The 17,500-nt window shown below is 49.4% G+C and overlaps 1 protein-coding gene across 5 annotated transcripts in view; it reads left to right on the top strand.

Moving 5' to 3' along the window:
* Positions 1–17,500, top strand: part of LOC124043138 (CYFIP-related Rac1 interactor A-like) — a 113,442-nt gene that overhangs the window by 64,645 nt on the left and 31,297 nt on the right. For 3 of the 5 annotated variants that reach the window (XM_046361366.1, XM_046361365.1, XM_046361367.1), the window contains 2 exons: positions 507–586; positions 15,458–15,579. In XM_046361366.1, coding sequence (XP_046217322.1) covers positions 514–586; positions 15,458–15,579 — 195 coding nt within the window. In that variant the 5' untranslated portion in view covers positions 507–513. Of the gene's footprint in view, positions 1–506; positions 587–15,457; positions 15,580–16,374; positions 16,393–17,500 lie in introns of those variants that run through there. The other 2 variants (XM_046361368.1, XM_046361369.1) reach the window with 2 other exon arrangements.

Raw genomic sequence — 17,500 nt, 5'->3', positions numbered from 1 at the left:
AGTACTGAGAAGCTGGACAGACTACCCAGCAGTCCTCAGTACTGAGAGGCTGGACAGACTAACCAGCAGTCCTTCAGTACTGAGAAGGCTGGACAGACGTACTCCCAGCAGTCCTTCAGTACTGAGAGGCTGGACAGACATACCCAGCAGTCCTTCAGTACTGAGAAGCTGGACAGACATACCCAGCAGTCCTTCAGTACTGAGAAGCTGGACAGACATACCCAGCAGTCCTTCAGTACTGAGAAGTTGGACAGACATACCCAGCAGTCCTTCAGTACTGAGAAGCTGGACAGCAGAGCGCTAGAAGAAAACAAACCCGAGTGAGAGAGTGATCTGTCTGTCCATGTTGCCATGCCAACGCCACCCACGACATACCTGGACAAACTATACCACCGTCACACCCGACCAACCCATCCCCTGCTACCCCAACCAATACACACACACACGTCCCTCACACCTCCCCTTCATCACCCACACAATCCTCTTCTTCCCTCTTTCTGTTCTAGGAGATTCATGGGTAACCTCCTGAAAGTGCTGGCTTGCTCCGAACTAGAGCATGGCCCAATCATTTTCCTTGACTTTGAACGTGAGACCATCCACTTTTTATCATTTTTATTTCTCTCTCTGTTTATCAATTTGTTTTAAATATTTTATTTATTTATAGTTCCTTCCTTCATTCTGTCTCAGTGTTGTTTGTCATATACCTGTAGTCTCCATCCTTCTCTCCTCCATGTTTCTCTCCTCCTCCATGTTTCTCTCCTCCTCTATGTTTCTCTCCTCCATGTTTCTCTCCTCCTCCATGTTTCTCTCCTCCTCTATGTTTCCCTCCTCCATGTTTCTCTCCTCCTCCATCCTTCTCTCCTCCATGTTTCTCTCCTCCTCCATGTTTCTCTCCTCCATGTTTCTGTCCTCCTCCATGTTTCTCTCCTCCTCCATGTTTCTGTCCTCCTCCATGTTTCTCTCCTCCTCCATGTTTCTCTCCTCCTCTATGTTTCCCTCCTCCATGTTTCTCTCCTCCTCCATCCTTCTCTCCTCCATGTTTCTCTCCTCCTCCATGTTTCTCTCCTCCTCTATGTTTCCCTCCTCCATGTTTCTCTCCTCCTCCATCCTTCTCTCCTCCATGTTTCTCTCCTCCTCCATGTTTCTCTCCTCCTCCATGTTTCTCTCCTCCATGTTTCTCTCCTCCTCCATGTTTCTCTCCTCTATGTTTCTCTCCTCCATGTTTCTCTCCTCCTCCATGTTTCTCTCCTCCATGTTTCTCTCCTCCATGTTTCTCTCCTCCATGTTTCTCTCCTCCTCCATGTTTCTCTCCTCTATGTTTCTCTCCTCCATGTTTCTCTCCTCCTCCATGTTTCTCTCCTCCATGTTTCTCTCCTCCTCCATGTTTCTCTCCTCCTCCATGTTTCTCTCCTCCTCCATGTTTCTCTCCTCCATGTTTCTCTCCTCCATGTTTCTCTCCTCCTCCATCCTTCTCTCCTCCATGTTTCTCTCCTCCTCCATGTTTCTCTCCTCCATGTTTCTCTCCTCCTCCATCCTTCTCTCCTCCATGTTTCTCTCCTCCATGTTTCTCTCCTCCTCCATGTTTCTCTCCTCCTCCATGTTTCTCTCCTCCTCCATGTTTCTCTCCTCCTCCATGTTTCCCTCCTCCATGTTTCTCTCCTCCATGTTTCTCTCCTCCATGTTTCTCTCCTCCTCCATCCTTCTCTCCTCCATGTTTCTCTCCTCCTCCATGTTTCTCTCCTCCTCCATGTGTCTCTCCTCCTCCATGTTTCCCTCCTCCTCTATGTTTCCCTCCTCCATGTTTCTGTCCTCCTCCATGTTTCTCTCCTCCTCCATGTTTCTCTCCTCCTCCATGTTTCTCTCCTCCTCCATGTTTCTCTCCTCCTCCATGTTTCTCTCCTCCTCCATGTTTCCCTCCTCCATGTTTCTGTCCTCCTCCATGTTTCTCTCCTCCATGTTTCTCTCCTCAGTCCTCGCCGTTTCCTCCCTTTTCTTTTTTTCAGCTCAAGACGCTGGTCTTCATAAGTAATAACTAATCTGGAGTTATGTGTGAAGACTAGTTTGAAGCAATAAGCTGAAATATGGCTACTGTGGATGATTGAAATTGTACACAGACTTTCAGATTGGTATCGGGCCCTATTTAGGAAGAGTCTTCAGAATGCCATACCTCTTATTTTTATCTTGTTGCTTTGAGATAAAAGACGTCTTACAACCAAAGACCATCTACATCTATCCACCCTATCAGTTTCCCGAGTTGCAATGCTGTTGGATGAGTGAGTGAGTGTTGTGTGTATGTGTTTGTGTGTTTAATCTGGTGTGTGTGCGTGCGTGTGTGCGTGGTTCGGTCACAAAATGGCCACCTCCATCCTTGCCTTCCCTCCTTCCACTCTCACCTCTAACCTTTAACTTCTTCTTTCCTTCCTTCTCCAAAATCCCCCCTATTTAACAGATGGTTCCTTCCACTCTCTGTTATAATCTGTTATAGTTCCTATGGAAACGGAGTAGCCCACTGCTAGGGAGAATGGGGTTCTTCTACTAAAGTAGAGTAAATCCCCTCTCTATAGCAGCACTGTGCTCTTCTGTTCCAGTGAGGCAGAAGTCACCTCTGTCACACAGATGAAAGCTTGAGTTAACAATGATACAGACCAAAACAAAGACCAATTCTAGGGATATACTCCATAACCTAAAACTGCATTAGTTCACCTCTATGTAGAATCAAACAAAGCATCGACACATAACTAATCTAAATAGACATTAATTGCCATTATTAGCTAATCAACAGATATCAAGGCTACAGGGTCACCATCATAACTAATCTAAAATAATACATCAACTCCACAACCTAAACCACTCAACTCCATTAAAAAGCCAAACAACATGGACCAGGGATATGGGTCAACTCCATTACAAACCAAATCAAATCAAATTGTATTTGTCACATACACATGGTTAGCAGATGTTAGTGCGAGTGTAGCGAAATGCTTGTGCTTCCAGTTCCGACAATGCAGTAATAACCAACAAGTAATCAAGCTAACAATTCCAAAACTACTACCTACTACCAAACAACACAGACCAGGGAAATGGGTCAACTCCATTACAAACCAAACAACACAGACCAGGGAAATGGGTCCACTCCATTACAAACCAAACAACATAGACCAGGGATATGGGGCAACGACACAACCTAAACCACTCAACTACATTACAACTCAAACAACATAGACCAGGGATATGGATCAACTTCACAACCTAAACCACTCAACTCCATTACAAACCAAACAACACAGACCAGGGAAATGAGTCAACTCCATTACAAACCAAACAACACAGACCAGGGAAATGAGTCCACTCCATTACAAACTAAACAACACAGACCAGGGAAATGAGTACACTACATTACAAACTAAACAACACAGACCAGGGAAATGAGTACACTACATTACAAACTAAACAACACAGACCAGGGAAATGAGTACACTACATTACAAACTAAACAACACAGACCAGGGAAATGAGTACACTACATTACAAACTAAACAACACAGACCAGGGAAATGAGTCCACTCCATTACAAACTAAACAACACAGACCAGGGAAATGAGTCCACTCCATTACAAACTAAACAACACAGACCGGGGAAATGAGTACACTACATTACAAACTAAACAACACAGACCAGGGAAATGAGTCCACTCCATTACAAACCAAACAACACAGACCAGGGAAATGAGTCCACTCCATTACAAACTAAACAACACAGACCAGGGAAATGAGTACACTACATTACAAACCAAACAACACAGACCAGGGAAATGAGTCCACTCCATTACAAACTAAACAACACAGACCAGGGAAATGGATCAACTTCATAACTATAGACATGAAAGTGTCACATCCGTAACCAAAATGAGAACCCTGGTTCCACCTCCCTCCCCTTCAAAGCTATAGTTGATCAATGTATTCATTGCCTTGGAGTGACGGAGTGATGCCAGTTTTCAATGTATTCATTGCCCTGGAGTGACGGAGTTATGCCAGTTTTCAATGTATTCATTGCCCTGGAGTGACAGAGTTATGCCAGTTTTCAATGTATTCATTGCCCTGGAGTGACAGAGTTATGCCAGTTTTCAATGTATTCATTGCCCTGGAGTGACGGAGTTAATCTACCTTTTTTCCCCCTCCTCAATCTACATACAATACCTCCAAGTGACTGAGCGAAGATGGGTTTTTAGAGTTTTTTATTTACATAGGTATTCAGACCCTTTGCCACGAGACTCGAAATTGAGCTCCCGTGCATCTGGTTTCCATTGATCGTCCTTGTGATGTTTCAACAACTTGATTGGAGTCCACCTGTGGTAAATTCAATTGACAGGACATGATTTGGAAAGGCACACAGCTGTCTATATAATGTCAGAGCATGTCAGAGCAAAAACCAGAGATCGAAGGACTTGTCCGTAGAGCTCCGAGACAGGATTGTGTCGAGGCACAGATCTGGGGAAGGGTACCAAAAAATGCATGCAAATTCCAGACCAAACTGAATAATCAGGGTAGAAGGGCCTTGGTCAGGGAGGTGACCAAGAACCCGATGATCACTCTGACAGAGCTCCAGAGTTGCTCTTTGGAGATGGGAGAACCTTCCAGAAGGACAACTATCTCTGCACCAGTCCACCAATCAGGCCTTTATGACAGAGTGGCCAGACGGAAGTCACTCCTCAGTAAAAGGCACATGACAGCCCGCTTGGAGTTTGTCAAAAAGAACCTAAAGACTCTCAGACCATGAGAAACAATAATATTTGATTTGATGAAATCAAGATTGAACTCTTTGGCCTGAAAGCGTCACATCTGGAGGAAACTTGGCAACAGCCCTATGGTGAAGCATGGTGGTGGCAGCATCATGCTGTGGGGATGTTTTTCAGCACAAAGGACTGAAAGACTAGTCAGGATCGAGGGAAAGATGAACGGGACAAAGTAGAGAGAGATCATTAGCACAAGAGTGCTTAGGACTTCAGACTGGGGCAAAGGTTCACATTCCAACAGGACAATGACCCTAAGCACACAGCCAAGGCAACGCAGGAGTGGCTTCGGGAGAAGTCTGAATGTCCTTGAGTGGCCCAGCCAGAGCCCGGACTTGAACCTGATCGAACATCTCTGGAGACACCTGAAAAGAGTTTGGGAGGATCTGCAGAGAAGAACGGGAGAAACTCCCCAAATACAAATGTGCCAAGCTTGTAGCGTCATACCATAGAGGACTCCAGGCTGTAATCACTGCCAAAGGTGCTTCCACAAAGTACAGAGTAATGGGTCTGAATACTTTTGTAAATGTAATATTTGAGTTTTATTTATTGTTTAAATATTTAAAAAATAATAATTGTGTGTCGATTGATAAGGGGGAAAAAAACTGTTTCAAACATTTTCGAATGCTTTAACATAACAAAATGTGGAGAAAGACAAGGGGTCTGAATACTTACAGAACGCACTGTATGTCACAATAGGACACCAGCCTATCGAATCTGCTTCAGCCTGTTGCTTCCAGCGCTGGTTCTTCCCTACCGGTCCCATTTAGTCACTAAAACACACTCATCACAGATGAACAAACAAAGCCTACGGTATAGTGACTGAGAGGCACCCTGTGTGTGCTGTACTGCCTGTGCCTAGGGGTAGTCTCAGTTGCTTATTTGTTCAGCTGATCTGGATAAAACCATTGGACACAAATCTGGTTCTGGTTTATTCACTAACAAACTAACAGAGAGACAGAGAGAGACAAAGAGAGACAGAGAGAGAGAGTGAGCGTGAGAGAGAGAGAGAGAGAGAGAGTGTGAGAGACAGAAAGAGAGAGAGAGAGAGACAGAAGAGAGAGAGAGAGAGACACAATGACACATACATGTCAATACAGTGTAAATAGCTCTCTGCCTCAGCTCTCACCCTCTCTCTGTGCCCACTCTCTCTCTCTCCAGGTAATCTCTGTGCCCACTCCCTCTCTCTCCAGGTAATCTCTGTGCCCACTCTCTCTCTCTCCAGGTAATCTCTTTTATTCTCTGTCGCTCTCTTCTTTGATGTCTCTCTTTCTCTCCTTCTCCCCCTCCAGAGCCCCCCTACTGCTGCCACTCCCAAAGCCAAGGCTGCCACTCCTAAAGCCAAGGCTTCCACTCCTAAAGCCAAGGGTGCCACTCCTAAAGCCAGGGCTGCCACTCCCAAAGCCAAGGCTGCCACTCCTAAAGCCAAGGCTGCCACTCCTAAAGCCAAGGCTGCCACTCCTAAAGCCAGGGCTGCCACTCCTAAAGCTAGGGCTGCCACTCCTAAAGCTAGGGCTGCCACTCCTAAAGCCAAGGCTGCCACTCCTAAAGCCAAGGCTGCCACTCCTAAAGCCAAGGCTGCCACTCCTAAAGCCAAGGCTGCCACTCCTAAAGCCAAGGCTGCCACTCCTAAAGCCAAGGCTGCCACTCCTAAAGCCAAGGCTGCCACTCCTAAAGCCAAGGCTGCCACTCCTAAAGCCAAGGTATGCCACTCCTAAAGCCAAGGTATGCCACTCCTAAAGCCAGGGCTGCCACTCCCAAAGCCAAGGCTGCCACTCCTAAAGCCAAGGCTGCCACTCCTAAAGCCAAGGCTGCCACTCCCAAAGCCAAGGCTGCCACTCCCAAAGCCAAGGCTGCCACTCCTAAAGCCAAGGCTGCCACTCCTAAAGCTAGGTATGCCACTCCTAAAGCTAGGGCTGCCACTCCTAAAGCTAGGCTGCCACTCCTAAAGCTAGGTATGCCACTCCTAAAGCAAGGCTGCCACTCCTAAAGCTAGGGGCTGCCACTCCTAAAGCTAGGGCTGCCACTCCTAAAGCTAGGGCTGCCACTCCTAAAGCTAGGGCTGCCACTCCTAAAGCCAAGGCTGCCACTCCTAAAGCTAGGACTGCCACTCCTAAAGCCAAGGCTGCCACTCCTAAAGCTAGGTATGCCACTCCTAAAGCTAGGGCTGCCACTCCTAAAGCTAGGTATGCCACTCCTAAAGCTAGGGCTGCCACTCCTAAAGCTAGGTATGCCACTCCTAAAGCTAGGGCTGCCACTCCTAAAGCTAGGGCTGCCACTCCTAAAGCTAGGTATGCCACTCCTAAAGCTAGGGCTGCCACTCCTAAAGCCAAGGCTGCCACTCCTAAAGCTAGGTATGCCACTCCTAAAGCTAGGGCTGCCACTCCTAAAGCTAGGTATGCCACTCCTAAAGCTAGGGCTGCCACTCCTAAAGCTAGGTATGCCACTCCTAAAGCTAGGGCTGCCACTCCTAAAGCTAGGGCTGCCACTCCTAAAGCCAAGGCTGCCACTCCTAAAGCTAGGTATGCCACTCCTAAAGCTAGGTATGCCACTCCTAAAGCTAGGACTGCCACTCCTAAAGCCAAGGCTGCCACTCCTAAAGCCAAGGCTGCCACTCCTAAAGCTAGGGCTGCCACTCCTAAAGCCAAGGCTGCTACTCCTAAACCCAAGGCTGCCACTCCTAAAGCTAGGGCTGCCACTCCTAAAGCTAGGGCTGCCACTCCTAATGCCAAGGCTGCCACTCCTAAAGCCAAGGTCTGCCACTCCTAAAGCCAAGGTCTGCCACTCCTAAAGCCGGGCTGCCACTCCTAAAGCCAAGGCTGCCACTCCTAAAGCTAGGTCTGCCACTCCTAAAGCCAAGGCTGCCACTCCTAAAGCCAAGGACTGCCACTCCTAAAGCCAAGGCTGCCACTCCTAAAGCCAAGGCTGCCACTCCTAAAGCTAGGGCTGCCACTCCTAAAGCCAAGGCTGCCACTCCTAAAGCCAAGGCTGCCACTCCTAAAGCCAAGGCTGCCACTCCTAAAGCCAAGGCTGCCACTCCTAAAGCCAAGGCTGCCACTCCTAAAGCTAGGTATGCCACTCCTAAAGCTAGGTATGCCACTCCTAAAGCTAGGGCTGCCACTCCCAAAGCCAAGGCTGCCACTCCTAAAGCCAAGGCTGCCACTCCTAAAGCCAAGGCTGCCACTCCCAAAGCCAAGGCTGCCACTCCCAAAGCCAAGGCTGCCACTCCTAAAGCCAAGGCTGCCACTCCTAAAGCTAGGTATGCCACTCCTAAAGCTAGGGCTGCCACTCCTAAAGCTAGGTATGCCACTCCTAAAGCTAGGTATGCCACTCCTAAAGCCAAGGCTGCCACTCCTAAAGCTAGGGCTGCCACTCCTAAAGCTAGGGCTGCCACTCCTAAAGCTAGGGCTGCCACTCCTAAAGCTAGGGCTGCCACTCCTAAAGCCAAGGCTGCCACTCCTAAAGCTAGGACTGCCACTCCTAAAGCCAAGGCTGCCACTCCTAAAGCTAGGTATGCCACTCCTAAAGCTAGGGCTGCCACTCCTAAAGCTAGGTATGCCACTCCTAAAGCTAGGGCTGCCACTCCTAAAGCTAGGTATGCCACTCCTAAAGCTAGGGCTGCCACTCCTAAAGCTAGGGCTGCCACTCCTAAAGCTAGGTATGCCACTCCTAAAGCTAGGGCTGCCACTCCTAAAGCCAAGGCTGCCACTCCTAAAGCTAGGTATGCCACTCCTAAAGCTAGGGCTGCCACTCCTAAAGCTAGGTATGCCACTCCTAAAGCTAGGGCTGCCACTCCTAAAGCTAGGTATGCCACTCCTAAAGCTAGGGCTGCCACTCCTAAAGCTAGGGCTGCCACTCCTAAAGCCAAGGCTGCCACTCCTAAAGCTAGGTATGCCACTCCTAAAGCTAGGTATGCCACTCCTAAAGCCAAGGCTGCCACTCCTAAAGCTAGGGCTGCCACTCCTAAAGCTAGGGCTGCCACTCCTAAAGCTAGGGCTGCCACTCCTAATCCTAAAGCCAAGGCTGCCACTCCTAAAGCTAGGACTGCCACTCCTAAAGCCAAGGCTGCCACTCCTAAAGCCAAGGCTGCCACTCCTAAAGCTAGGGCTGCCACTCCTAAAGCCAAGGCTGCTACTCCTAAACCCAAGGCTGCCACTCCTAAAGCTAGGGCTGCCACTCCTAAAGCTAGGGCTGCCACTCCTAATGCCAAGGCTGCCACTCCTAAAGCTAGGTCTGCCACTCCTAAAGCTAAGTCTGCCACTCCTAAAGCTCGGGCTGCCACTCCTAAAGCTAGGTCTGCCACTCCTAAAGCTAGGTCTGCCACTCCTAAAGCCAAGGCTGCCACTCCTAAAGCTCGGGCTGCCACTCCTAAAGCTCGGGCTGCCACTCCTAAAGCTAGGTATGCCACTCCTAAAGCTAGGGCTGCCACTCCTAAAGCCAAGGCTGCCACTCCTAAAGCCAAGGCTGCCACTCCTAAAGCTCGGGCTGCCACTCCTAAAGCCAAGGTTGCCACTCCTAAAGCCAAGGCTGCCACTCCTAAAGCTAGGTCTGCCACTTTTTAAACCCACTGGCAAAAACAATGATGTATGTTTATCGGCTAATGTAAAAAGGGCTTTATTAATACAATTGATTGCTTGATTGATTGATTGATTGATTGATTGATTGATTGATTGATTGCTTGATTGATTGATTGATTATTCAACGCCGTCACAACAACTCAAGCTTCAGGTTCTTCTTCAATAACGACCGTGTGTGACGGAGATGATTCTCCGTTCTGACTGTTACTGTGACCAACTCAATGAATACATTAAACAAGAGTGGCCAGATCCTTCACTTGAGACGTGTAACTGTAACGTAAACCCTGTGAATGTTATGCTGACGTCCACGAAAGATTCAATGACAATCAATGTTTTACACTTTTGATCAAACTCTTAAAGAGTAAAAATTAACGGAAGGAGAAGTGACACAAAGCATGAACAACTGTGGAACAAGACTGAGACTAATCAACTGTAATAGTATAAAGTTGGAATTACTGTTCAGACATATATCTCATGTCAGGATCTGGCCCTCCGCAGTGTGTCATGACTGTACAGACATGTTTACACAACCGGTCAAAAGTTTGAGAGCACCTACTCGTCCCAGTTTTTTTTAAAGTACTATGTTCTACATTGTAGAATAATAGTGAAAACATCAAAACTATGAAATAACACATATGGAATCATGTAGTAACAAAAAAAACTGTTAAACAAATCAAAATATATTTTATATTTGAGATTCTTCAAATAGCCACCCTTTGCCTTGATGACAGCTTTGCACATCCTTGGCATTCTCACAACCAGCTTCACCTGGAATGCTTTTCCAACAGTCTTGAAGGAGTTCCCACATATGCTGAGCACTCGTTGGCTTATTTTCCTTCACTCTGCGGTCCAACTCATCCCAAACCATCTCAATTGGGTTGAGGTCGGTCCCACTAAGCCCAAACCAGATGGGATGGGGTATCGCTACAGAATGCTGTGGTAACCATGCTGGTTAAGTGTGTGAATTCTAAATAAATCACTGACAGTGTCAGCAGCAGAGCACCCCCACACCATATCACCTCCTCCTCCATGCTTCATGGTGGGAAATACACATGCAGAGATCATCCGTTCACTCACACTGCGTCACACAAAGACACAGTGGTTGGAACCCAAAATCTCCAATTTAGAATTCAGTCAAAATGACAAATTTCCACCAGTCTAATGTCCATTGCTTGTGTTTCTTGGCCCAAGCAAGTCTCTTCTTCTTATTGGTGTCCTTTAATAATGGTTGCTTAGCAGCAATTCGACCATGAAGGCCTGATTCACACAGTCTCTTCTGAACAGTTGATGTTGAGATGTTTCTGTTACTTGAACTCTGTGAAGAGTTTATTTTTGCTGCAATTTATGAGGCTGGTGACTCTAATGAATGTATCCTCTATAGAGGTAACTCTGGGTCCTCCGTCCCTGTGGTGGTTCTCATGAGAGACAGGTAACTCTAATGAACGTATCCTCTAAATTAGAGGTAATGCTGGGTCCTCCGTCCCTGTGGCGGTCCTCATGAGAGACAGGTAACTCTAATGAACGTATCCTCTATATTAGAGGTAACGCTGGGTCCTCCGTCCCTGTGGCGGTCCTCATGAGAGACAGGTAACTCTAATGAACGTATCCTCTATATTAGAGGTAACGCTGGGTCCTCCGTCCCTGTGGCGGTCCTCATGAGAGACAGGTAACTCTAATGAACGTATCCTCTATATTAGAGGTAACGCTGGGTCCTCCGTCCCTGTGGCGGTCCTCATGAGAGACAGGTAACTCTAATGAACGTATCCTCTATATTATTATATTATTTGACGGCTGTTGAAGGTGTCCAATTGGACTAGCTTCAGGTCTAATTTATGATTAATAATCATATTTAATTTACAGCTAAGACCTGAAGCTCAAACACATTAAGAAGGAAAGAAATTCCACAAGTCACACCTGTTAATAGAACCACCCATCCCGGATCCGGGAGAATTGTCATCAACAACGCTGAATAGCATAGCGCAACAGTCAAATAATATTACTAGAAAATATTCAAATTCATGAAATCACAAGTGCAATATAGGAAAACACAGTTTAGCCTTTTGTTAATCCACCTGTCGTCTCAGATTTAGAAATTATGCTTTACAGCGAAAGCGATACAAGCATTTGTGTAAGTTAATCGATTGCTCGACAAAACAATAAGTACAATAGTTTTCTATCCTAATCTGTCAATGATATGCATATTCTAGCATCTGGTCTTGAGAAATAGTGTAACGGCGTTCTTCGTTTGTCAAAAGAAAGTCGGACCGAAATGCAGCGTGGTGGTTACTCATGATCTTTAATGAAGGATCGCGATACATGAAATAACTATACAAATACAAAACAACAAACGGAACGTGAAATCTATTACAGCCTCTCTGGTGAAACTACACAGAGACAGAAACAATCACCCACGAAATACACAGTGAAACCCAGGCTACCTAAATACGGTTCCCCATTAGAGACAACAAGAATCACCTGACTCTGATTGAGAACCACCTCAGGCAGCCAAGCCTATACTAGACACACCCCTAATCAACCACAATCCCAATGCCTACAAAAAACCCAATACGACAATGCAATAACCCCATGTCACACCCTGGCCTGAACAAATAATGAAAGAAAACACAAAATACTAAGACCAAGGCGTGACAGAAACCTCCCCCCTAAGGTGCGGACTCCCGGACGCACCTCAAAACCATAGGGAGGGTCCGGGTGGGCGTCTGTCCATGCTGGCGGTTCCGGCTCGGGACGTGGACCCCACTCCATTAATGTCCTAGTTCCTCCCCTTTGCGTCCTGGGATAATCCACCCTCGCCGCCGACCATGGCCTAATAATCCTCACCCAGAACCCCAATTAACTGAGGAGCAGCTCGTGACTGAGGGGCAGCTCGGGACTGAGGGGCAGCTCGGGACTGAGGGGCAGCTCGGGACTGAGGGGCAGCTCGGGACTGAGGGACAGCTCGGGACTGAGGGGCAGCTCGGGACTGAGGGGATGCTCGGGACTGAGGGGCAGCCCGGAACTGAGGGGAAGCCCAGTACTGTGAGAAAGCCCAGTACTGAGAGGAACCCCAGTACTGAGAGGAAGCCCAGTACTGAGATGAAGCCCAGGCAGGTAGTAGGCTCCGGTAGATCCTGGCTGGCTGGCGGATCTGGAAGATTCTGGTTGACTAGCAGATCTGGAAGATTCTGGTTGACTGGCAGATCTGGAAGAATCTGGTTGACTGGCAGATCTAGAAGATCATGGCTGACTGACAGATCTAGCTGCTCTATGCAGACTGGCAGATCTGGAAGAGACTGGTTGACTGGCAGATCTGGAAGAATCTAGTTGACTGGCAGATCTAGAAGATCTTGGCTAACTGGCGGATCTAGCTGCTCCATGCAGACTGACAGCTCTGGCTGCTTCATACAGACTGACAGCTCTGACTGCTCCATGCAGGCTGACAGCTCTGACTGCTTTATACAGACTGACAGCTCTGGCTGCTTTATGCAGACTGACAGCTCTGGCTGCCTCATACAGACTGACAGCTCTGACTGCTCCATGCAGGCTGACAGCACCCTGCAGACTGACAGCTCCTTGCAGACTGACAGCTCCTTGCAGACTAGCAGCTCTTTGCAGACTGACAGCTCTGGCTGCTTCATGCAGACTGGCAGCTCTGGCTGCTTCATGCAGACTGACAGCTCAGGCTGCTCCGAACAGGCAGGAGGCTCCAGCAGCGCTTTAGAGGAGGAAGGCTCTGATAGTGCTGAACAGGCGGGAGACTCCGACAGTGCAGGAGGGAAGGAAGGCTCTGATAGCGCTGAACAGACAGGAGACTCCAGCAGCGCTGTAGAGGAGGAAGGCTCTGATAGCGCTGAACAGGCGGGAGACTCCGACAGTGCAGGAGGGAAGGAAGGCTCTGATAGCGCTGAACAGACAGGAGACTCCAGCAGCGCTGTAGAGGAGGAAGGCTCTGATAGCGCTGAACAGGCGGGAGACTCCGACAGCGCAGGAGGGAAGGAAGGCTCTGATAGCGCTGAACAGACAGGAGACTCCGACAGCACAGGAGAGGCGAGGCGCACTGTAGGCCTGATGCGTCGTGCTGGCACTGGTGATACTGGAGCGAGGACACGCACAGGAAGCCTGGTGCGGGGAGCTGCTACCGGAGGACTGGTGTGTGGAGGTGGCTCTGGATAGACCGGACCGTGCAGGTGCACTGGAGCTCTTGAGCACCGAGCCTGCCCAACCTTACCTGGCTCGATGCCCACTCTAGCCCGGCCAATACGAAGGGCTGGTATGAACCGCACCGAGCTATGCACCCGCACTGGAAACACTGTGCACTCCATAGCATAACACGGTGCCTGCCCGGTCTCTCTTGCCTCCCGGTAAGCACAGGGAGTTTGCGCAGGTCTCCTACCTGGCGTAGCCATACTCCCTGTAAGCCTCCCCCCAATCATTTTTTGGGGCTGCTTTTCTGACTTCCATCCGCGTCGCCGTGCTGCCTCCTCATACCAGCGCCTCTCCGCTTTAGCTGCCTCTAGTTCTTCCTTGGGATGGCGATATTCTCCAGGCTGAGCCCAGGGTACTTTTCCGTCCAGTTCTTCCTCCCATGTCCAATTCTCCAAGTGGTGCAGCCTCTCCCACTGCAGCTGCTCCTCACAATTAACAGGGAGAGTTGGCTCAGGTCTGACTCCTGACTCTGCCACTCTCTCCCTGAGCCCTCCCCCAAATACATTTTTGGGGGTGACTTTCGGGTTTCTTTCTGCGCCGCCGTGTCTTTCTCTTCGACTCCATTCTCCTATAGCCCTCTTCGCACTGCTCCAGCGAATCCCAGGCGGGCTCCGGCACTCTCTCTGGGTCGGCCGCCCACCTGTCTATTTCTACCCACGTCGTATACTCCAAGCTTCTGCTGTCCATAACATCTTCCCTTCGCTGCTCATGCTGTCGCTGCCTGTTAACACACTGCTCGGTCCGTGTGAGGTGGGTGATTCTGTAACGGCGTTCTTCGTTTGTCAAAAGAGAGTCGGACCGAAATGCAGCGTGGTGGTTACTCATGATCTTTAATGAAGGATCGCGATACGTGAAATAACTATTACAAAATACAAAACAACTAACGGAACGTGAAATCTAATTACAGCCTATCTGGTGAAACTACACAGAGACAGGAACAATCACCCACGAAATACACAGTGAAATCCAGGCTACCTAAATACGGTTCCCCATCAGAGACAACAAGAATCACCTGACTCTGATTGAGAACCGCCACAGGCAGCCAAGCCTATACTAGACACACCCCTAATCAACCACAATCCCAATGCCTACAAAAACCCCAATACGACAATACAATAATATATGCCATTTATCATCAGACGCTTTTATCCAAAAAGCGACTTACAGTCATGTGTGCATACATTCTACGTATGGGTGGTCCCGGGGATCGAACCTACTACCCTGGCGTTACAAGCGCCATGCTCTACCAACTGAGCTACAGAAGGACCAATAACCCCATGTCACACCCTGGCCTGAACAAATAATGAAAGAAAACACAAAATACTAAGACCAAGGCGTGACAAATAGGCCGTTTACTTTGGGAACGTTAGTTTTCCAAACATAAAAATAGTGCCCCTTAGCTTCAAGAGGTTATGAAATGCATTCCAGGTGACTACATCATGAAGCTGGTTGACAGAATTCCAAGAGTGTGCAAAGCTGTCATCAAGGCAAAGTGTGGCTACTTTGAAGAATATTTTTGGGGTTACTACATGATTCCATATTTGTTATTTAATAGTTTTAATGTCTTCACTATTATTCCACAATGTAGAAAAAAGTTTAAAATAAAGAAAAACCCTGGAATGAGTTGGTGTTCTCAACCTTTTGGATATTCTAATAATCTAGTCCTTATTCTCCTCTTACAATCCTTCTCCTTCCTCGGAAAACTAAACACCCTTCCCATTATGCCGCTCCTCCTTTTCCATTTCATTTCCTTCCCCGCTCTCACACACACACACACACACACACACAACCTTCCTATAACCCTAACACTAATTCAACACTCTAACCCCAACCCTCCATTTCTCTCCAAAACTCCATGTCCCATCATGCTCTATTCTCCTCCAGATGCCCAGCCTACAGAGGCAGAGACGGCGGTATGGAACCAGGTCAGTGCTGTCCTGGAGGAGGCCCATGGCATCCTGGCTGAACTACAGTCATACAACGGGGCCGGACAGGAGATACGAGAGGTGAGGGGAGGGGTGTGTGAGGAGGGGCGGGACAAGAGATACGAGAGGTGAGGGGAGGGGTGTGTGAGGAGGGGCAGGACAGGAGATACGAGAGGTGAGGGGAGGGGTGTGTGAGGAGGGGCCGGACAGGAGATACGAGAGGTGAGGGGAGGGGTGTGTGAGGAGGGGCGGGACAAGAGATTCGAGAGGTGAGGGGAGGGGTGTGTGAGGAGGGGAGGGACTGGAGATACGAGAGGTGAGGGGAGGGGTGTGTGAGGAGGGGCGGGACTGGAGATACGAGAGGTGAGGGGAGAGGTGTGTGAGGAGGGGTGGGACAGGAAATTCGAGAGGTGAGGGGAGGGGTGTGTGAGGAGGGGCGGGACTGGAGATACGAGAGGTGAGGGGAGGGGTGTGTGAGGAGGGGCAGGACAAGAGATTCGAAGATTCGAGAGGTGAGGTGAGGGGGTGTGAGGAGGGGCGGGACAGGAGATACGAGAGGTGAGGGGAGGGGTGTGTGAGGAGGGGCGGGACTGGAGATACGAGAGGTGAGGGGAGGGGTGTGTGAGGAGGGGCGGGACTGGAGATACGAGAGGTGAGGGGAGGGGTGTGTGAGGAGGGGCGGGACTGGAGATATGAGAGGTGAGGGGAGGGGTGTGTGAGGAGGGGCGGGACAAGAGATTCGAAGATTCGAGAGGTGAGGTGAGGGGTGTGTGAGGAGGGGCGGGACAGGAGATACGAGAGGTGAGGGGAGGGGTGTGTGAGGAGGGCGGGACAGGAGATTCGAGAGGTGAGGGGAGGGGTGTGTGAGGAGGGGCCGGACAGGAGATACGAGAGGTGAGGGGAGGGGGTGTGTGAGGAGGGGCGGGACTGGAGATACGAGTGGTGAGGGGAGGGGTGTGTGAGGAGGGGCGGGACAAGAGATTCAAAGGGTGAGGGGAGGGGTGTGTGAGGAGGGGCGGGACTGGAGATACGAAGATTCGAGAGGTGAGGTGAGGGGAGTGTGAGGAGGGGCGGGACAGGAGACGAGAGGTGAGGGGAGGGGGTGTGTGAGGAGGGGCGGGACTGGAGATACGAGAGGTGAGGGGAGGGGTGTGGAAGGAGGGGCGGGACTGGAGATACGAGAGGTGAGGGGAGGGGTGTGTGAGGAGGGGCGGGACAAGAGATTCGAAGATTCGAGAGGTGAGGTGAGGGGTGTGTGAGGAGGGGCGGGACAGGAGATACGAGAGGTGAGGGGAGGGGTGTGTGAGGAGGGGCGGGACAGGAGATTCGAGAGGGGAGGGGAGGGGTGTGTGAGGAGGTGCGGGGCAAGAGATACGAGAGGTGAGGGGAGGAATGTGTGAGGAGGGGTGGGGCGGGGTTATAAATGGAATATTAACACAGTGTATGTTAATCCCATTAAATTAACCAATAAACCAAATTGCAATAGGTAGCCTGCTATCTCGCTACAATAGGTGGCCTGCTATCTCGCTACAATAGGTGGCCTGCTATCTCGCTACAATAGGTAGCCTGCTATCTCGCTACAATAGGTAGCCTGCTATCTCGCTACAATAGGTAGCCTGCTATGTCGCTACAATAGGTAGCCTGCTATCTCGCTACAATAGGTAGCCTGCTATCTCGCTACAATAGGTAGCCTGCTCTCTCGCTACAATAGGTAGCCTGCTATCTCCGTACAATAGGTAGCCTGCTATCTCGCTACAATAGGTAGCCTGCTATCTCCGTACAATAGGTAGCCTGCTATCTCGCTACAATAGGTAGCCTGCTATCTCGCTACAATAGGTAGCCTGCTATCTCCGTACAATAGGTAGCCTGCTATCTCGCTACAATAGGTAGCCTGCTATCTTGCTACAATAGGTAGCCTGCTATCTCGCTACAATAGGTAGCCTGCTCTCTCGCTACAATAGGTAGCCTGCTATCTCGCTACAATAGGTAGCCTGCTATCTCG

This window comes from Oncorhynchus gorbuscha, linkage group LG09, assembly GCF_021184085.1.
Source record: "Oncorhynchus gorbuscha isolate QuinsamMale2020 ecotype Even-year linkage group LG09, OgorEven_v1.0, whole genome shotgun sequence".
In the NCBI taxonomy this organism is placed as follows: Eukaryota; Metazoa; Chordata; class Actinopteri; order Salmoniformes; family Salmonidae; genus Oncorhynchus; species Oncorhynchus gorbuscha.
Note: the sequence above shows the minus strand (reverse complement) of the source record. Positions and strands in the feature narration are given on the sequence as shown.